This window comes from Telopea speciosissima, chromosome 9 (assembly GCF_018873765.1).
Source record: "Telopea speciosissima isolate NSW1024214 ecotype Mountain lineage chromosome 9, Tspe_v1, whole genome shotgun sequence".
Lineage (NCBI taxonomy): Eukaryota > Viridiplantae > Streptophyta > Magnoliopsida > Proteales > Proteaceae > Telopea > Telopea speciosissima.
In genome coordinates, this window is record NC_057924.1 from 8,233,206 (window position 1) to 8,255,152 (window position 21,947).

General features: G+C 38.6%; 3 protein-coding genes across 4 annotated transcripts; 2 read left to right on the plus strand and 1 right to left on the minus strand.

The window, feature by feature from the left end:
- The first annotated feature begins 740 nt into the window (after positions 1 to 740).
- On the plus strand, positions 741 to 10,406 carry LOC122639960 (sulfite exporter TauE/SafE family protein 5-like). Of its 2 annotated transcripts, XM_043833024.1 has the most exons (6): positions 741 to 1,561; positions 1,708 to 1,848; positions 1,956 to 2,114; positions 2,197 to 2,504; positions 2,538 to 2,560; positions 10,395 to 10,406. In XM_043833024.1, coding segments are annotated over exons 1-5 (1,410 nt in total). In that variant the 5' UTR covers positions 741 to 760; the 3' UTR covers positions 2,539 to 2,560; positions 10,395 to 10,406. The 2 variants fall into 2 exon arrangements, with proteins under 2 accessions (XP_043688959.1, XP_043688958.1); XM_043833023.1 differs by lacking the exons at positions 2,538 to 2,560; positions 10,395 to 10,406 and having other exon boundaries at positions 2,197 to 2,534.
- Positions 7,736 to 8,789, plus strand: LOC122639961 (uclacyanin 1-like). Its single transcript, XM_043833026.1, has 2 exons — positions 7,736 to 8,050; positions 8,184 to 8,789. The coding sequence occupies exons 1-2, from the start codon at positions 7,792 to 7,794 to the stop codon at positions 8,747 to 8,749; spliced, it is 825 nt and encodes a 274-aa protein (XP_043688961.1). The 5' UTR covers positions 7,736 to 7,791; the 3' UTR covers positions 8,750 to 8,789.
- On the minus strand, positions 9,478 to 21,308 carry LOC122639962 (transcription factor ILR3-like). The gene is made up of 5 exons (XM_043833027.1): positions 21,037 to 21,308; positions 12,096 to 12,158; positions 11,144 to 11,221; positions 10,184 to 10,346; positions 9,478 to 9,980 (listed from the first exon to the last, which is right to left on the minus strand). Exons 1-5 carry the CDS (start codon positions 21,186 to 21,188, stop codon positions 9,714 to 9,716), a joined length of 723 nt encoding a protein of 240 aa, XP_043688962.1. The 5' UTR covers positions 21,189 to 21,308; the 3' UTR covers positions 9,478 to 9,713.
- Positions 21,309 to 21,947: the final 639 nt, after the last annotated feature.

The following is a 21,947-nucleotide window of genomic DNA, read 5'->3' on the forward strand; positions in this document are numbered from 1 at the left end:
ATTAAAATCAATGGATAAATAAAGTTTGAGCGAAACCATTGTTGCAAAGGGAAGATTACTAGCATTAAAATCATTAAATGAACCCTACTACAAAATCATTCATTTAACTATTAAACTAATTTTGTACAGTGATGAAAGCATTGTCACAAATCTATTTCTCTTTCATATCCTCATACTCGTTGATCTGTCTCAATTCTCCTTACAACAAAAAAAACTTGTCATTAATATTGAAATCAATGAATAATAAATTCAAATATTCGTAACATCAAACTCAAAGAATATCTGAACATCAAACTCAATGAATTTTTATCATTTTCATTGAGATCGGTTTTAGTCTAGATATCAATTGATTTGGTGCGATTCACTTTTTAGTTGATCACGTCTTATCCCAATCCAAAATCAATCCAATAAAAATCGATTTAATTCAATTCGAACTTTTTTTTGGACGGTTTTACTGGTCGAGGCTAGGTTTTGACACCCCTAAGGCCCTAACGAGGGAAACTGGATCTAGGCCGGTGGGATCAGAAAAATGGGATCTTTCAAGTGTTCCAGTGAGGTCAATTTTGGTATCCACTTGTTGTTTTCTTGTCATCTCAAGTTTTGAATGCGTCCAGCAACAACTTGCTTATTTATAGGGTATGGATTGACGATTGGGTCTACTGTAAGCAGGTGTTGAGCCCTGAGACTGAGAGGGAAAAACAGGAATGCAACAGCGCTTCAAACTCCAACAAAACCCATAATAAAAACACAACCAAAGCAGATGAAGAGCCATGGCTTTCTGAAATGGGGTTTCCTCCCCCTCATCATCTTCACCATTCTTAGCCGCTCCAGAGCATTACAACCACAACCCATCTCGAATCCATTGAAAATAGACCAGTTCATCAACCAAATCTCCAAATGGAGAAAAATCCAGATGAGTTCAACAATCCGTACCACTTTAGCAGGGTTTCTCTGCTTCGTGGCTGCTACGATATCCAGCGCAGGAGGGATTGGAGGCGGTGGGATTTTCTTGCCCATTCTAAACATAGTTGTTGGTCTAGACCTGAAAACTGCTTCAAGCTTCTCTGCTTTCATGGTCACTGGAGGGTCGGTTGCCAATGTTATCTATAACTTGTTTGGTAGAAAGACTCTGATAGATTATGACATAGCACTCCTGTCTGAGCCCTCCATGTTGTTGGGGGTGAGCGTTGGAGTGATCTGCCACACAGTCTTCCCTGAGTGGTTGATTACTGTACTATTTGCAACCTTTCTTGCTTGGTCTACCTTCAAGACCTGCAAAGCTGGGGTTTTTTATTGGAAAGTAGAGTCAGAGGAGGCCAGCAAAAGAGGGATTTTAGAGTCAGGAAATGGGTTGATTGGTGATGAGATATGTTACGAGAAGCAAGATGAGAACAAGGAAAGCATGAAAGAGCCTCTTTGGGGTAGGGATAGATGTGGGAAGAGAGAAACTAGTGTGGAAACTCCATGGAAGAAATTGGGGTTTCTGTTGATAATATGGTTGGCTTTCTTTGCTCTGCATGTTCTTCGTGGAGAAGGAAATGGAGATGGAAACCATCGCCAGGTACGTTTGCTTCTTTGTTTCTTCTTTACTTGTTTGGTACATTGGAGGCAAAATTTGATAATTCTTTCATTGGTGTTGCTTTAGATGAACATCTAAAAGTAAAGATTCGAATTACAAATATTGAAATCTGTTCGAAAAATTTACAGAGCATAACAGGATTAAAGCCGTGTGGAATTGGATACTGGATCTTATCAGCGATCCAAATTCCAGTTGCGATGGTCTTTACAGGTTGGATTCTGTACCGGAAGAGAAGCAGAGTTGCAGGAGATCGGTTCTTCAAACAACAGGCATGTTTAATGACTTTTATGTGCAGAAGACTAATCTCTCTCCCTCTCTTGCAAGCAAACAAACATTAAGACTAATCTTCTTGAGGATGGTGGTGATGATGATGAAGGAGGAGAAAGGAGAAGGGCAATTGGATGGGAGCAGAAGCTGGTCCAGCCTTAGTTTCCCAACGATGGCACTCCTTGCTGGGGTTTTGGGTGGTGGTTTTGGCATTGGAGGTGGAATGCTTATCAGTCCTCTTCTTCTTCAGATGGGAATACCTCCAGAGGTAATTTCTTCCTCTTTTTCATTTGATTCTTTTAGAACTTCTCAACTAATCTGCCATTAATTTCATGGTGTGAGGTGGGCAGATAACAGCCGCGACTTGTTCATTCATGGTTCTCTTCTCATCATCAATGTCTGCAGCTCAATACTTACTGATGGGGATAAAACATATAGATGCTGTTCTCATCTTCACTCTTGTCTGTTTTGTGGCTTCAATTGTTGGATTAGTGGTAGTACAGTCAGCCATTGTGAGATATGGGAGGACTTCCCTCATTGTATTCTCAGTTGCCATTGTTATGGCTGTGAGCACTATCTTGATTACCAGCTTTGGTGCTGTTGATGTATGGCAATCCTACATGACTGGAAAATACATGGGATTCAAGCTCCCATGTTAGTTAGGCTTCCACCCACTGTTCAATAAAAATCTATGGAAGAACTGATACCAATTGTGTGTGTGTATAAAAAGGGTAAGCAGCTTTTTGTTTGTGGGTGAAAGAATAAGTAAGACAGAAGAACCGATCCTAATTTTGATAGTAAAAGGTATAAACATGGGAGGAAACTTTTCTTGGTTGGCTATTAGGGTCAAGGTTCTAAATCTCAGTTTCGACTTTGGGCCTCTCTTGATTAGGGTTGCAACAGGGTCGCGTTGGGTTGGGCTTTTTAAAATCCAGCCCAACCGTGAGTCTCCTTAGTTGGGCCCAGGCCCTACCTAACCCTGACTTGGGGCCTAAAAAATCCAACCCTAACCCGTCTTCAGGGTCGGGCTGGGCTGACCCTATTTGACCCTAATTATGGAAAGAGGAACGGATAGATGCATGGGTTGGGCTGGGTCGAGGAGAAAATTATGAATTTTACATAAAATAACATTATAATAAAGTATATTATATCACTTATTATCTTCATATATTATATATTATGGAAAAATGATCTCTACTTGGTGGTGTTTCCTACGCCTTCTCACAGGGCACCTTGAGATGATGCCTCTGCCCCCTGGGTAGATACCCAGGCGTGCTCACCCATTGGCCCAAACGCTTGTGAAGAGACTATGCGACCAAGTAGAGATATGTTGCCCATATATTATATAACAAAATGTTTGTGATGTTTAAAGTTTATAATATATATATAGGGAGAAAGTTCTCTATCCGGGAGTGTGGCCTATGCCAGTACTCCCATGAGTCTATCTCTCTCCTCCCCATTTGAAAAGATACCTCTGCCCTCTTGTTTTAAGGAGGAGATAGATAGACACATGGGAGTGTTGGCGTAGGCCACACTCTCGGACAGAAAACTGCTTCCCATATATATATTATATATATTATATCAATATATATTTTATAGTACAACTTAAAACCGGGTCAAGTTGGGCTGGGTTGGGCTTTATCCGAGACCTCAACCTTGCCCCGACCCAACCTTGACTCAGAGCCAAAAATTTCAAGCCTTGACCCACCCTTAGGGCTAGGGTATCACAGCCCAAGCCTTGGTCGGGCTCAGGGTGGGTTCGAGCCAATAGGGTCAAATTTGCACCCCTACTCTTGATTTTGTTTCAGCTACACCCAAAATTGAGATAACTCAAAGATTTCGATCAGTTTCAACGGAAATTTAGTTCCATGATTAGGGTATGGAGAATCTCATTTACTAAGAAGGTTATAAACCATTTCAACTTTTGAATTGTTTATGGAAGAGGTTGGTAAGGTCAGGCCCTATGGAAGATTAAAGAAAGGAGAAAGAACTTTGAATGCAAGTCAGGACTTGCAGAAACTTACAAAAATTAAGGAATCCGCTTTAAGATTTTATTGAATTCCAGCAGGGATACGCAAGGATTAGCCGATTAGGACCATTAGGTGAACCCTTTTAATAAACTAATAAAGCCACTATCTAAAGGCCTACCTACTTGTTCTCCTCCCTCAATGTCAAACACTAGGCAGATAAGAATTAAAATTGTCTAGAGAGAGGAATTGGAAAAACCATTCCTTACTGAACTAAACCCATTTCTGGTTCAAAATTATTAGCAGAGAACCAAGGTATACAAATATGAAACAAGGTTTTAAAAATGGGAATCAGATCGGTCTGCATCGGAATTGGTCATGACTGATCTCAATTCATCTAGACTTTCTGAAGTTGTAGATTGTAGTGTTTTGAGACCAGATCGCTGGTTTTCAAATCTGAGAAGCTGTTTCTAGGGATTTTAAGACTGACTCTAACCCCGATTCCGAGTTTAAAATTATTTATAGGAAGTGATGTATAAAAGGTTTGTTTGAACAACAAAAGAGGGTTGCTCAGTTGGCCAAGACCAACGCCTCGCAAAGAAGAGATCAAGAGTTCAATTCTCTTTGAGGTCCAACTTAAAAAAAAAGTTTGTTCGATCCATCATTGGCATTGCACATCTTTAAGCATGCTTCAACCAAGTCGAAGCAATCCATGTGGACCAGGATGTCCAATTGATGTGGCACAAGTGCTTTCTTCAATCAATGAATGTACTTGGAGATGCAGTTTTGTAGAGGTCTCCCATGATTTTAGAGTGAGAAATCGCACCAATGAGAGGGTGAGAAATAGATTCTTTTTGTAAGGCTCAGTATGGTAACGGTTCTGTGTTTTTTGAAAAAAATAAAAATAAAAATAAAAACCATATCAGTAACTAAGAAGAAACAGAAAGTTGTATGAGTTGTACTTAACAGAATCGTCTTTTTTTTATTTATCAAAAATTACGTAAAATACCACTTAACTAAATACACACACAGAGCAACACTAGCAGAGGGAGGAAGACAAAGGAACTCTATTTCTTCTCTATTTAAATTGAAGAAAAAGTAATATTTTGTCATAATAACATCTTCCCTCTCACCATTAAAAAGATAAAAAGGGCAATTAAAAGGGAAAACAAAAAAAAAAAAAAGGTAAGTAAAATAAAACATTTATATTAGATACACAGTATCTCAAAGTTATCCAAATTCCACTGGCTTGCAGAATCAAGAAAAGAAATCCAACGAACTTGAATCAATGACAACAGTAGTATGAGCTCCACTAGTTGCAATGTGACATATCTTTCCATCCCAAGAACTTTTCACCAATCTAGGCAACCTCTCTCTGGTATATACAGAATGCCATATTGTGGTGGTGGTCTTGTCGGATGGTTCGGTTTCAGGCTTCCAAAGAAGGGGACCTTTAGAGGAAGAAGAGATGTAACGTGCTAGTGGTACACAATGCAGGAAAATTGACCAAATCTATCGTTGATACTGTTGTTCTTGTTATAGCAGAGCTCGATGTTGAAGGCACGAAAGCTGCTTTGTTCGTCATGGCTGTGATGTTGGAATTGTGTGTCCATCAAACCCGAATTATTAAATTATAGAATTTAATTTTTATATTTTATTATAATATTTGAGGCTTATAAGAATGTTCTATAGGTGTTAACTTAAAACTGGTCTAAACTGGGAACGGGACTGGACATCCTGTTTATATGGTTTCTATATCGCATGTCACGAGAAATGATGATTTTGGTACATGGATATGGGTACACATCAATAACTTGTATAGATAAGAATCTGGTACATATATCTTATGTAATGCTACTGGTTGTGTGAGTGATACACGTACCCGCCATTCGATGGCCGTTAGACCTGAGAGATTCTATTTGTTTCAGTGTGGCATTACAGATTTTGGTAAGCTAATGGTTGATGTCCAATCGGACTATAAACCAGTACACTAGATTCGTGATCCTGCATTGTAAGCAAAGAAGTTTCCCAACATGGAATCCACTATCCATTTATGAGGAATATCCAAGAGAGAGAAAGTTAGTGAATGGTCGGATAGAAATCTGGATCTAGTATTTATTCGAAATATTTTATAAATTTATTTTTAATATAAAATTAATATATAATATATTAAATTGATTTCAAAGTTTTACGATCGCCCGATCGCAATCGCATATTCGCTCGATCAACGTACATGATGAATTGGGGATAAGTTGCATTAAGTACATACTCTATAATTCATTATGGGATATTAGGAAAGTAGAAAATGTTATATGTAATAAAAGAGTTTATTGGACACTTGACATTATATGGGAGAACAAAATATTTATGGTTGAATATCTTTTTATATTATGGCAAGAGATATTATGAGATTATCTCATGAACCATAGTTTAGAAAGATTGTATCCCTTTTGAGATTCTATGTCTTCACTTTAATAGAAAATTGGAGTTTTAAAAATTAAAAATACCAAAATGGAAGATTGAGCCAAGGCTAAGATGGAAGGGGATTACTAGAGATCCAAGGATCTCTAAAATTATAAAAGAGGGAGAGGGAGGAGCCTCTCCACGATTTTGGTAGTGCTCCTCCCCCTCTCCATGTTTTCTCTCTCTCTCCCTTCTCTCTTGTGGTGTGTGATTGAGTTAGACTTGAGTTTGAGAACTCGAGGCTTTGTTGATTTGGCTTCTTCTACAAATTGCAAGGATTGATCAAGCGTCAAAGTATTGAACAAAATTTTCAATCTCCATATTTGCACAAGTTGGAAGACCTATTATCTATAGGAGGAGTTACACTTGTGACTCTAAGGTAACCATGATTTTATTTTGAAATTGTTTCATCCCTATTCTTGATCATGAACAACAAGCATTGACCCGATTCAAATTCCGCTATGCATCGGATTTATTCCCAACATGTGAGGCTTCAACTCCATCGGTTCTTCTCAGCGTCATTCTTTAGAGAATGTAATGTTAAATGGAGAGATGGTAGAAAGCCCTTAACAGGTTATTGTTATGTTTTATTGCCAAAAGCCATATATAGCCTTAACTCACTTAAGTGAAGCTTCATTTCTTTGACTTTTAACAGAAGCGTTTCTCAAATGGGGTTCAAAAGTGTGTCAAGTGCCTGATTCGTTTAAAAAAATAGAAAATCAAACTGGACATACCATATAGTTTTCTGTTTTCTTCTCGTTTCTGTTCTAAAAAATAGGAAAAACATTAGAACTGTTTTTTTAGAACGTTGTCATACTAAGCCTAATGGACCCATATTTTGTCTGAAAAAGAAGAGTGTCAATGCAAATCTCATAGGTCATTATGTGAGAACATGGTATGGAATCTTCTAACCTTAATGTATATATCTATGATCAACTACCCAATTATTATTAGGTAAAAGCTAACAAAAAGCTCCAAGTGAACGTGCATTGATGTCCTCATTAGTCACATGGACAACGCGTATTCATATGAACTGTAATACACGTCTATATAATTTTTAAAACATTTTAAGTCAAACTCTTTTGTTATCGAAACCCTAGAATCGTGGTGCAATGCATCAAATCTATCAACCCTAGACTCCACACCAACCCATTTCGATGGGCCGGGTCTGAACTCAAATGGTTCAACCGCCAGGGTTGTCAAACTTGGCTTATGTTAGTAACTGTACAGGTTGTCCACACTTTCAGATGCAAATTGGCCTGGTTTTTTAGCATAAATGGGTTGACGGTTGAACCGCTCAGTTGTCCAGGTAATGGTCTAAACAGTTCAATCATTAGCAGTGAAGGAGTTGAGTGAGTACAAGAAAGGTCAAAGACAGAGAAAGGGTGTTTCTGGCATTTAGTAGGGCTGGTGGAGCAAACAACTTGTATTTGTCGTATGACTTTTGAAGTTAAAATCATAAACTAATCTCAACTCCGCCCTTGAATAGCTCTCTTTATTATCTCTTCTATATATATGATATCTCTCATAGATCTGAGTTTCAAGCCAAACCCAATAAACTGTGTCCTAAAGACACCCCTCCTCTGTTTTCATCACTCCATCAAACCAAAAATGGCCATGTTCAGAGCACTCCTGAGCCTGACTGTCACGGCCATTCTGGTCAAATTAGCCATTGGAACAAATCACACAGTTGGGGGAGCAAGCGGGTGGGATCTAAGCTCCAACTTCCAGACATGGGCAGCAGGCGAAAAATTCCATGTCGGAGACAATCTCAGTAAGCTAACTTCTCCTGGTTTATTTGCTCTTCTCATGTCTAAATCTTCCCTTCTTTATGGAATGACAATCAAAATCATGAACTTTAAATTACAAAACACTCATTGATTATGAGCTTCAATCAATGCTTGCAGTTTTCAATTACTTGCCGCCTCACAATGTGCTTGAGGTTACGAAGGCCGACTTTGATTCCTGCCAAGCAACCAGTGCACTCAAGGTTTACACTGACCTCAACACTGTGATCACATTAACCTCTCCTGGCAACAGATATTTCTTATGTGGATTCCCAGAACATTGTGGTCAAGGAATGAGTCTTATGGTTCAAACTCTAGCTACTTCTGCTGCCACTCCTCCCTCACCCACTACAACAACAACTCCTCCTCCCACCTTACCAAATATTGCTGCCCCTCCATTACCAAACCTTCCCATCCCTCCATCACCTGCTATATCAAAACCTCCTTCCACTTTACCAAAGATAACCATCCCACCATTGCCTAGTGCCCCTCCATTGCCATCACTTGGACCTGTTCCTAGTGTGTTCTCCCAATTACCCCCTTTACCATCTCCTGGCATGGCATCTTCTGGATCTGATTCTTCGACATCACCACCTCCCTCTCCCTCGTCAGCTAACAGAGGCCATTTACTGTCAAAGTTCATTACCGGGATGTGGTTTGGAATGTCAATGCTACTAGCACTCTAAGCGTCAACAACTCAGTTTGTACCCTCTGTTGGTCTTACTTGGCCATATGAGAGGAGAAATTTTATCTCATCCCTAATTTTTTTTTTCAGAGTACCAATAAAATATCTTACCCTAAACATCTAGGATCCTTCAGCTACAATTCCTGAACCTTTGGATTCAATTTCACCCTACCAAGCTTGGCTGCATAAGTCAACCCACAGAAAGGAAGGCAGAGATGGAATGAGTTTCATTGGTTTGTAGCTTTTATCAGCCTGGAGATTATCACAGCTATCAACAAGTCCATGAAAGCACTTCTCTGCACCATCACCTTTTTCAAAGTCAGTTCTTATCAGAGGTGTCGGATACCAAATGCCATGCCCTACAGAAAAGAAAATGATAGTCCTAGCAAAACGGCACACTCTGATAAGTCGCACAATACACCAGCAGAAACAAGCAAATGGAAATTACTTCAAAAGTGGGTTACTGTAATTTTATTTATAGTTTGACATTCACTTTCCGAGCATATATTTCCCTTTCTTTGTTTCAAACTAAATTTGATATCACATCGACTCACTTAACAAGAAATTATGATATGATGCCCCAATCGATTATATTTGCCATTCATTTGGCATTTTGCAATCACAACCATCTCTAAGCAAACATCTTCCACTTGTTTTGGCAATCCAAAGCTCCTCATGGTTGAGGAGATTGTTTCACAGGTAGAAAGGAAGAATTAAGCACCCAATGAATGTTTCAACACAGGCATGGGATGTAGGTACAAACAACTAGAAAACCGAAATCTAAATTACATGATCTGCTGCTTATTGAACACTAACAAGATATCAGCATCAATCAAGAGGGAAGTTCCCAAGCTCCCAGGGAAATCTGAACCAACTTAATATGGTTTTTCTGACAAGAGAAATCTGACATAGTCAACATCAATGACTTGATCTAAACAAAGACCAATCATTGAAATCTGTTCGACTTATGCAACTGGTGGTCGCAGAACGTGATCTTGCGAGGTGTCGACAGAAGCAGGTGGCATGAATTGCCACATTGCAACTCCCGAGTAACCAACAAATGGCATCAGCTTGTTGCCAGCAGCTTGGCCTTGGGCAGCAAATGCAGCCGGGATGGTAGAAGGGTGAGGCAGAAACCCTGGTTGAGCACTCGTGGCCTTAATTTGTTGCTCCAGCTTCTCCTTCTCTGCCTTTAGCCGCTGTTTCTCATCCCGAAGCTCATTCTTCTCAGCCTGCAAAATTAAGAGGGTAATTCAGTAGAACTCACAATAACACAACCTACTCTTACCCGTTTCCCAAAACAAACATCAGTAGTATTATTTAGGTCATCAAGAATAGCATTAAAATCAGGATGCAGAAGAAACCAAAATGAACTGTAAAGTCAAAAAAGCAACAATACCAAACAACCATAGAGAATTTCAAGTTGTAGGCTTACCTTCAACTCTTTCATTTTCACCTGTAGGCTTTCATTTGACTCCTTCAGTTTCTGGGCTTCACTGCACAACTGAGTCACCATGCGAACAGCATCACTCAATATAGCCGCCTTATCCATTTTGGGTGGCCTTCCAGGTTCAAGTATGGAACCCAACTCCACGAACCTTACAAATCGTTCCAAAGTCGATATGAGTGAAAGAGAGAGAGATCAGGTAAGAGAAGTTGCGATGGGACTGCTGGCCTAAACTGAAGGAATGGGATTGACCAGAAAATCAGATGGGTTGCAGTGCTCATCCCCCTTTTTCCTAGATTGGGAGAGAGGGTGCATGGCAACAAAAGGAAAAGGCTGGGGAACACCCATCCCATCATCGAGTTTGGTCTAAGGGCTGTTGGTCAGGTTAGGCCCGTATACCCATTACACATGGATCCTGGTCTAGTAGGGCCCGCGTCTTATCATGATATTATGTAGTATAAGACCACACCAACCAAAATATCAGCTACTAAATGAGGAGTCTTATCTTGTACTCTCGGCATCTAGGATTTAAAAACATTAAAAACCAAAATTGAAAGAAAAAGAAAAAATGTTATGACAAAAATGCTAAAACTCAAAACGTAGATTAGTTAAAATCGAAACATCATAATATTTATTTATTCCTGAAGTTATCAGAAAAAATGGACCCAATAGTGAATCAGACATCAGAGTTGGAAACAGAGATACCAATTGAGCTTGACCCCACTAGATTAGTCTGATAAATGGATATCCATTGCCCCTGGCTAAAAGTTGGGTTACTCCTTCAGCCAAGGCAAGTTGGGAATTTCCAGCCAATTCAGCCAATGTTGGGATTACCAAACCTCAACTCATACAAATAGAAATAAAAAATAATAATAATAAAAAGGATGACAGATGGGTTGAATGAAGCATTGGCACGAGAGAGAGAGAGAGAGAGGTTAGGGGACATGCCTTTCATTCAGCCTATCTCTCCGCATTTTCTCCCTACATGCTTTGGACCCAGAAGCACAGCATGATTCTGACCTCACCCTGCAACAGAAATCACTTTTATATTAGAGAATATAACAAAGAAGGGGTACTTTAGGGTTTGTGTCATAGTTGTCATGGCGCCGCCATGGCGTCCTGGCGCTGGGAGAGGTGGCATATCGAGCTACGCCATGGTGGATGTAAATATATCGTTCGATATGGCTTCCATGGCGACGCCATGGACGCCATACCACGATATGTTGGCATATCGGTCGATATTTGTACATATAAAAGTTAGATTTAAATTTTTTTTTTTTAAACCATTTAATAGCTTAGATGCTTTGCTCCAAATCACACACACTGAAGAAAGACTATTGCTATCAAGCTTCAGTAAACAGGTTAACCTATCATTTGATTTTTACTATTGCTTTCAATTATTTGACAGGTTAATCTATATTTTCAATTTTTCATACTTTCATATACACTAATGGATATTAGTTACACATTCATGAATTAAACCATAGTGGCATAGTATATTAGTAGTAGTGTAGTACACTTTCATGTTGATTTTTGATGTTATAGGACATATATTATAGCATACTAAATGACATTAAAAATACAGAAAATAAAAAATTAAACATGGTCGACATGCCCGCCATGGCGTTGCCATGGCGGGCAACATGTCGATATATTGACGTGACACCCTTCCACCGACTTGGATCGCCGTGACGCCGTGACAACTATGGTTTGTGTACAGAGAGAAGGAAAAGACATATTAGTAAACTGTAAAGTGCCACAGTTGCAAAACTCATCAGTGGGGGGAAAATATAAAATAAGGCCTTGCCATAAACCAGTCATGACGATAAGATATCACTGCAATTGGCTATTGCAATGTGACTTGCATCTTTTACTTGAAAAGCCATGAACAAGAATGTACCTTTTCCGGGAGCCCGTTTCCTCTAAGGTATCTGAATCCCCCAAGGAGCCATCAATTTCTGCACTGAAGAGATAGATAGCCATCAAAATATTATTAAACAATGACTATATTCATAAAAAAAAACACAAAAGATAGTAATTAATGTGTCATCCACAGACAAAATACAAAGGTCGGTCGATAAAATAATTTCCATGTACATAGATATAAATAAATAAATATAAGGAATATGAATTACATTAATGGGACAAACCTCACACTTTAAGAAACTTAAACCAGGGCGCTATGAACAAACATGGTTCTGTCAGAATATAAAATTACTGACAAAGATATTTATCAAAGGCCCACAGAGATAGCCTTCTCTCTGTATAGGGAAGGGCAGAAACCCCTTTTTTTTTTTTTTTATCAATTTTCAGCCAGCCTGTTTCTTTCGAAACTCATTTTTTACTTGCTAGTTTACTTCAGGTTTTGTAACTAGCCGTCTATCAGCATTCTCTCATGAAATCTATTAATAGCAGTCTCAGTTCATCCATACTCAGATCAAGGTTCCTTGCTCTTTTTTCACCCTTTTACCAAACCAGTACCATTGTTGATGCAGTTAAGATTGTCCAATTGGGTCAATTGAGCCTCAGAAGACTTACTTTGGCCCACGGTGGATTCTATAGACCTTGGGCTTCTTATTTTTGGGTTTATTGATGTAATGGGCCTAATTTAGCCATAAAGTGGGATAATGTTAGTACACGGGATTAGTAGTTAAATTGAGTGTTTGAGTTAGATTATGATACTTAATAGCTAGATAGAAATCTGTTCTGAGTTTATTTATTTTATTGAGTAGACGGATTAGGAGTCCTTTTATGAGTTAAATTAAGGATTTTAGAAGGTCTATATATATATAAGGTCTATATATATATATATATATATAACCCTATCAGTTAAAGATGCTTTGAGTAAAGAATATGAGTTTTTTCTAAGAATTTTGGTGCTGTTGAGCAGTGCATATGGGATTGTTATCTCAAAGCTGATTTCTTCTTTTTCTTCTATTCTCTTCTTCCTCCCACGAAGATCGATCTCATCGCTCTTCCCTCCCCTTCCATCAATCTGATTTCTTCCCTTAACAACACAGTTGCTTCCTTTATCTCAGATCTGATCACAGATTTGATCACCGGGCCTGCTTGCATCTGAGATCCTTAATCTGGATTTTCAGATGGCATTAATTGTCCCCTTCTATATCTCTGCTAAACTTTCTGGATTGAGTTAGTCTTATAGAATAAAGAGATTCCATTTCCGGAGTCCTTTGTTAATCTGTTAAATTTAGGAAAAAGTTACAATTCACTTTTCTAGTCCATGTTTACTGTTTAGTTCTTCTTCCCGTTTCTGAAATTTCGTAAGTATTTATTTTTAAATGCGCAGCTAGAGTACTGACAGCAAATTCCAGAATAATCCAGTCTTCTGAAACTGCATTAAAATTCTGGATGTTGTCAAATGTCTCAATTATCTACAAGAGTTCAGTTCTGGTTATCCTCAATTTGGGTTCTACAACTTGTTTGCTTCTAGAATTCCCCCTAGAACACCCTGAACCATGTCAGAGACACATGAAAAGTATTCGACTATGTCAGTTGTCACTGCAACTGAAAATACAGTTATCACTGGTGGAATACAGTGAGCCTGTCTTCTTTGTTCTAGGGTAGCAGAAATTGTTGCATGGACCCCTATGAAGAGATAACCAGAGATCATATGATGCAGTTGGGTTTTCTGCTGAAATCAAAGGGAGGGATGGGTCGACGGGTTGCTGCAGTAACGTGCAGCGCTGGGACGGGATGGGGATGAGGTTCTGAGAAGGGAGATTTTTGTTTTTGTTTGGTTACAGGCAGAGCTGTAACGGGAAAGAGAGAATAGAGGAAAAGAAGAATGGGATTAGAGGGAATGACACGGAGGGAGATGGGAATCTTCGGCTCTGATACCAATTTGGTGGAGGGCCGTTTAGGAGAAGAGGGGAACTGGGGAGAAATCAGAGTTGCAGGGGGGGGAAAAAGAGAAGAGAGGAGACAGACACACAGCCACTTCCTTGCACAAGCTAACAACTTCAACTTTCAACATTCAATTCTAAATTCTTCTACCGTATTACATCAATTTAAAGGAAACAACCTTGCATAAGAATAAAAAATAGAAATTAACTAAATGGAAACAATCCAAAGAGGAAACTAACCATATCTAAGAAAAGAAACTACCAAAGAAAAACCTGCGTAATCTACCCAACCTTCTAAACCAAAGAGAATTAATTAAATGGAAATAAATCTCCTATGTAATCTACCCACCCTTGCCAGACCAGAAAACTGGTTTAAGACCGGTTCTTGGTTTAGGCCTCCAAAGTGGTTCACGTTTGTCTAGCCAGGCTAGAGCAACTGCATCATTATATTTAACAATAAGAACCTTGGACCAGTCTTAATTCTCAACCTTTATGTGTGACAATCTAGCAAGATTTCTAAGCTTAGTTCCTTGTACCAATAGCTTGAAATGTCAAACCATAGCATGGTCAAATAGAGATGCATTACATGGTTCTTTTGTCTTAAACACCAATGAGATACATATTTTGCAGGACCAAGTCACATCTTTGGATGAACCTTAGTGGAACAGCATACCAAAACACATCACCACTAAAGTTTAAATTAAATTATAGGAGTTCTGGAAGACCATTGGGAATACATTACACTTATGAATAAGGGACATGAGATCATGAAAACATTGTTCTTAAGAAATCATGATTGGAATAAAGCTTACAATTCATCATTTCAATCATGTGCTTCAGACCAATCTTAAACTGAACAATCTTAATAATAGAGAGTAATAGTATGTAAATTTTAGAATTCTAGTCTACAGTCGTATCAACCCCTAGGATTTGAATTTCCTGGGTCACACCAAAAAGCAAAAAGAAACTTATACATACATTTGGATTCCTTAATGAAGAATGGTGATCAAGTTGGTTACCACATGAAAGTATTACCATTCAACAACTTAATTACAAAAGGAAGCTACAATTTCCTTTTACATTTTAAAAAAAAAATCACTTCAGCAAACAAAGCAAAGGAAAATTGTTTGTCTTTCACACAAAGATTTAGAAAAGTCTAACGAATAGTAGGGCAAACAAAATATAAGCACAACTATTCATCCAAGAAAAAGAGAACCACAAAATAAAGTATGCGGTGGACCAGGTTAACTCAGTACCACGAGTGATGACACATTTATAATTAAGGCTCATCTTGGGAATGTTGTCAAACCATAATTGATATTTGCATCATTGGACCAAAGGGCTAGAAAGCTACAGATTAGTTCCATACTAAACTGGTTGCATAGACTTTTGGAGCACATTTCGGGTTTATAAAGTTTGTTTGGCTCTTTATGCCTTGTTTGGGGCTTTAGCTCCCCATACAGCTTATATTAGTGGATTAGATAAAAATAAAACAAATAGACACAGTAAGGTCTTTATTAATCAGATGAAACATTCCCTTTGGCGTGTTCACTTTAATTATAGATAAAAGTTCTGATAATTTAAAAGGAATGGACAAGACTGATGTACAAAAAATACATCATAGACCTATTGATTTGGAGCATGCACAAAAGATGTTAACATCAGCCTTCCAGAAGAAAATCAATCCGGAATTACTCTAGTCCATTCTCTCAAAAGCCTTACTATTGTTACAAATTTTGTTGGGAAGGGGAGAATTTTGATCAATGATAAAAGGGCCAACCCAGTGCACGAGGCCCCCGCCACTGCGGGGTCTGGGGAGGGTCATAATGTACGCAGCCTTACCCTTGCTTTCGCAAAGAGGCTGTTTCCAGACTCAAACCCATGACCACTTGGTCACAATGGAGCAACCTTACCATTGCACCAAGGCCCACCCTCTGTTGATCAATGATAAAAAATAAATAAATAAATAAACTTAAACATGAATGTGTTGAGGCAAGGCTGGTATTGAGTTTGAGTTGGTGTTATCATTGTTGTCAACACATTCCGTTGGTGTTGACACTCACTGGAAGATGGGCATATTGTTGGTCTGGATGAATGCTTGTGAATGAGTGCAGAGAGATGATGTAATCAAGGCCATTTTTGGCTCGCAGAAGAATCTTGGGGTCGACCGCTGAAGTCGACTGCATACAGCGGTAGAACCATGGCAAAGAGTTGGTCTTGGACTTCATGAGGTGACTTTGACCGTGAAATCACTCTCGGCAGACTGCATACGACTGGCGAGGTCGACCGTGTGAACGAGGTTGACTGGGCAAGCACGTATTTCTCCTCTTTTGATAGCATATATTTTGACGGGATTGAAAATGGGAATTGAGAAATACAAAAAGAGACTCTTGTTAAGCATGAAGTGTATGAGAAAGCAGATATATAAGAAGGTAGAGAAGATGAGTGTCCTAAAAGAGAAAACCCTAAGAGAGGGTCTTGAAGCCCTCCACCAAGCCTACAAACTTCATCTTGTGCAGGATTCTTCAAGCATCATTATGTGAGCTTCAAGGGTAGAGAAGACCAAGGAGGAGATAAGGCTGCAAGCAAGTCGCATGTCCAGGATTATGAGAAAATTCTCAAGAATGCTCAAGTATTTGTAAAGCTTCTATAGAGTGAAGAGGAGTAGGTATCTTGCTTTGAGGTAATTCAGTAATACTTTAGCCCATACAGGTACTACAGCTTTAAATGCTACTTCGTCTCCCACATCTTATTGATTCCAGAGCTACATCTCATATGACTGGTAAGTCTACTGTTTTCTCCTCTTTTCATAAAACTAGCCATCCTTCTCTTGTTATTTTCACTAACAGGATCTCTACTCCTATATCTGGTCATGGCACTGTTTCCCCCTACCTCATCTTTCTCCTTGACTTCTGTACTCCATGTGCCTCAGTTACCGGTGAATCTTTTTTCTGTTAGATTACTAAATCTTTAAACTGTTCGTTTACGTTTTTCCCTCTTCTTATGTATTTCAGGAACTGCAGACAAGAAAGATGATTGGAGGGAATGAGATGGATGGTCTCCTATCTTGACAATGTATTGTCTTCTACATCTGTTGTTTCTGTTTCTACTAGTAATTCTTCTCATTTCCATTGGCATTATCGGTTAGGGCATGTGCCTCTCTAGCTTCAGCAGATCATTCCTAGTTGCAAGTCTATCTCTCGTATCGAATGTGAAGCTTTTAAGCTGGCAAGCATCATCTCACAGTGTTTCCTTCTCATAATATGGTTAGGATCCTTCATTATTTTCTTTAGTTCATTCACATATTTGGGGTCCATGTCATGTAAAAAGTCAAGCTGGTTTCTTGTACTATTGTCACTTTTGTGGATTATTACTCCCGTTTGACTTGGTAATATTTGTTGAAAGATAGTTCAGAGTTTTTGTCTATCTTTAAGGAAATTTATAATGAAATAAAAACTCAGTTTGGCATCTTTTTTATAGCTTTTTTATCTAAAAATGCTCTTTAATAAATACAACTATAAACTTCATCATTTTGTTCCGAGCGTGGCATTATTCATCAAACTATTTGTTCCTAAGCTGTACGAAAGAATCGTCATTTGCTTGAAACTGCTCGTTCATCATTATTTCATTGTAATGTTACTACAATTTTTTGGGGGTGATGCAGTTTTAACTGTGTTATTGATTAACTGAATGCCGTCATGTGTTCTTAAAAATCAGTCACTATTATATGTTGTATTTCCTAACTCTCCATTGTTTTCTTAGCCACCATGAGTATTAGGTTGTACTTGTTTTGTTCATAATTTTAGGCCCAGCATTTATAAATTGTTTCAATGGGCTATCAAATGTGTCTTTCTTGGATACGCTTGTACCCAGAAAGGCAATAAGTGTTACAATCCCATACCAATGAAACAGTTTGTCAGTGTTGATGTTACCTTTTCTTTTTTAAGATACTCCTCATTTTTCTGTTGAGAGTCATAACTTGGAATCCAAACTTGTTAGTTCTCCTCCTATTCTTGTGTTGCTTTCTCTTATTGACTCTCCATCGTGGTCACAACGTTTGAAATGTAATCAACGTCGTCATAAGACTCATGCTCTGGATGCTACAGTTCCTTCTCTGCCACCCACCATACAATCTAACACTTTGCCTCCAGATTTCACCGCCATCATCCTCCACTATTGACTTACTAGTTGCTTTTCGTAAAGGTACTCATTCTTGCACTCAATGTTATTTGATTACTTACCCTATTGAACAATATGTTTTTATCTTCCATCTTCTATTTATGGTTTTGCTTTAGCCTTATCCACGCATTCTATACCTCAGTCTTATCATAAGGCACTTTTTTCATCATGGTTAGAAATCCGCTTGAGAAGTGGAGATGGATGATCTGAAAGTTGTCAGACATGGACTCTTGTTGAGTTACCTCCAAATAGAGGCTTGTTAAGTGTCATTGGGTGTATATCATTAAATATCACCCTAATGGATATATTGAGAGGCTTAAAGCACACTTGGTGGCCAAAAGCTTATGGTGTTGACTATTTTGAGACATTTTCTTATGTTGCTCGGCTGCGTGTTCTTATCTCTCTTGTTGTTAATCTTCACTGGCCATTATACCAACTAGATACAAGGAATGCTTTCATATATGGTGATTTACTTGAGGTCTATATAGAGCAACCTCCTGGGTATGTTGCTCAGGGAGAGGTCCGGAGGATAGAAAGAAAGTGTGTAGACTTCACAAGGCAATCTATAGTCTAAAGCAGTCCCCAAGGGCTTGGGTCGAAAAGTTTAGTAAAATTGTTCATGGTTGTGGTTTTGCCCAATGCTACTTTGATCACTCTGTGTTTGTTTGTCGTCAAAATTCCAAAGTGATTGTTTTGGTTGTTTATATTGATGATATTATTCTTTCTGATAACAATTTGTCTGGCATTGAAGATGTCAATGCTTATTTGCAGCAACATTTACAAATGAAGGATCTTGGTACTCTTAGGTATTTTCTAGGCATTGAACTCGTTCGAAGCAAAAAAAATGTATTAGTATTTCTCAGAGGAAGTATGTTCTTGACATACTTTCTGGGACTGGTATGTTAGCCAGTAAACCTATTGATACTACCATTCATCTTCATCAGAAGCTTGCTACTTGTGATAGTAATAAATTTGTAAACAAGCATTAATATCAACAGCCGGTAGGCAAGCTCATCTATCTCACTACGGCTAGGCAGGCCGGACATATCTTTTGCAGTAGGTGTTATAAGCTACTTCATAAGTCACCCATGCAATTTCACTGAAAGGCGTGTGTCGCATTCTTCGATATCTCAAGGGTTCTCTAGAAAAAAGGGCTCATTTACAAACCTTGTGGACATATTAATATTTTTGGTTATTTTGATGCTAATTGGGCTGGTGTTGAAGGTGATAGGAGTCTACAACAGGTTACTATATGTTTGTTGCATGCAACCTCGTCACTTAGAGGAGTAAGAAACAAACTACAGTGGTAGGGTCCATGCTGAAGCTGAGTATAGGGCCATGGCTCATACTAGAGCTGAATTGATGGGGCTGAAATCTTTTCTGCAACAGAATGGTTTTTCGGCCAATAGACCTATTGTCATGTATTGCGATAATAAGGTTGCCATCCATATTGCCAGCAGTCCAGTGCTTCATGAGAGAACTAAGCATATTAAAGTTGACTACCATTCCGTTCATGATGCTGTAATGAGGAAACTGATCTCCATTCCTTTTGTCAGTTTTACTCAAGAGCTTGGCGGCTTGTTCACTAAAGCCTTGTTTAAGAATGTGTTTATTCAAAGGTTTTTCAAGCTGGGCATGGGTAATATTTATGCTCTAGCTTGAGAGAGAGTGTTAAGAATCCTAAATAATGCTACAGCAAGGGTGTAAGAGTGCAAGGGTATTCTAGTCATACCCTTGCTGTTTTGTCCAAGTCGTGGGTACCCTTTACTATTAAAACCTAATATAAATATATTATAGTGATACCGATTGTAGTTTAACTGCATTCTCTCCAATCGGTAGCCACTCTTGTTGCCTCCAACATTCTTCTTCCTCCTCTTCTATTCTCTTTCTCTTTAATTATAACTTGTTTATTGTTGGTTACTTCAAGTTTAATCTGTTACAAAGTGAACACTCAGGATTGGCCTGATTAGGGACCAAAAAAATTAAAATCATGTGCCCTCTTTGATTTGGTTTTGGTGGACAGGTCTTATTGGGGACCAAAAATATTCCATCTGCCCAACTTAATTTGTCCTCAGTTGTTGACAGGGTTGATCAAGGGAAAACAAAAAGTTATGATTACCAAGTTAATTTGTTCAGGGTTCTAGCTGTTTCAGTTGGGGGGTGAGGAAGGGAGGGGTTGGCCAAACTCAAACAATCATCACTCCTAGTGAAGTATACATAAAGAATACCAACTGCAACTATTTACTGCGAGCTGTGTACGGCGCGCGGTTTATAAAAAGAGTGCCAAACCCAACTAATAAATATCTGTAAAGTATGACTAAGCAAATACCAAGTGCGACTATGTGATAAACATTGTACATGTATACACAAGATGCATTTCAGGCCCTATCCAATCCAGGTCTAAAATAATTCGTTGTATAATCCTATTCATCCTTAGTTTTAATCACAGCTTTCAGTTCCGATTGTGGAAGGAAACCACAAATCCTTGTCCACAATCTGGAGTGTCCTGATTCAAATTCAAGGACCCAGCAATGCATAGAAAAGCACAACTATTCATGGCCACATATGTTGGTTCTGTAAAGGAAGCTTCTCTAGCATTCACATATCATAGATTAATTATCAAAAGAACGGATACCAAATGAATGTGAAACAGAAGAAATTAAGACATTTTTACACAGAAATTTTATCAGGGTTATTCAACAAAGGAAAAATGAGAGATAGTCGATGATACAGAACATCATAAAAATTGGGAATATATCAAGAAATGGAATGACATATCATGAGAGCAGAACAACCTACCTGACAGCAGATGAACCGTTCAAGCCCTGTGAAGGAGGCCAGTGAAACCCGGTTGCCGGCGCCTGAAATTCACAACCTGATACGGGAATTTCGTCAATAACGCCATAATCATAGAGCCAATTAGGGTTTTCCGGAGAAATCATCTGATTCATCCCCAGTCAATTTCGAGCGCGTGTTGCTTTGAGTCGATTGGCGATCGTTTCGTGGGTGGGGCGGATAAGGGAAAAAAAGGTGTGTGTTTTGGGTTGAGAAAATAAACGGAGTAAGAAAATCTTGGACTTATATGATGACGGCGTTGAAATTGAAGTACTGAACTTTCCCTTCTTTTCTTTTCTTTTCGAATTTTTTTTTTTTTTTTCTCTTTTTTTGTGGAAGATGACCTCACGAGATTTAGGAATTGGAATCGGCCGATACCGATACCGATACTGATACTTGGGTGATACTTGATCGATGGTACAATACTGACATTGGGTTAAATGATCAAAATAATTTTAGTATCGGTATCCTTAGGGCAAAAATATCTAATATGATTGATACGGACATATTAGTATTGATTTTTTAAGCTGACCAATACCCGATATAATACCATGAACTAAATCCATGATTCTGTTTTGTTTTTTTTTGGGCAGATGCATCCACTGTGTTTTTTATTGCTTGGAAAGCTGATGTGGAAATTCTACTCATTGCATGTTTACAAAAAGGATGATGTAAATTTGTCACATGTGAACTGTTCGATGGAGATAAATCGGGTTTGAAAACCTGGTATTGGGATCCGGGTTGGTCTTGGGCCCATGCAGGAGAGTCGATTGTAATCATGTTGTGTAACTTGTTTAAAACTCTTATTATATTTAGTAAGGGACAAAGAACCCACCGGTCATGCAGCCCACATCACCCCTGCACCTACACAAAGG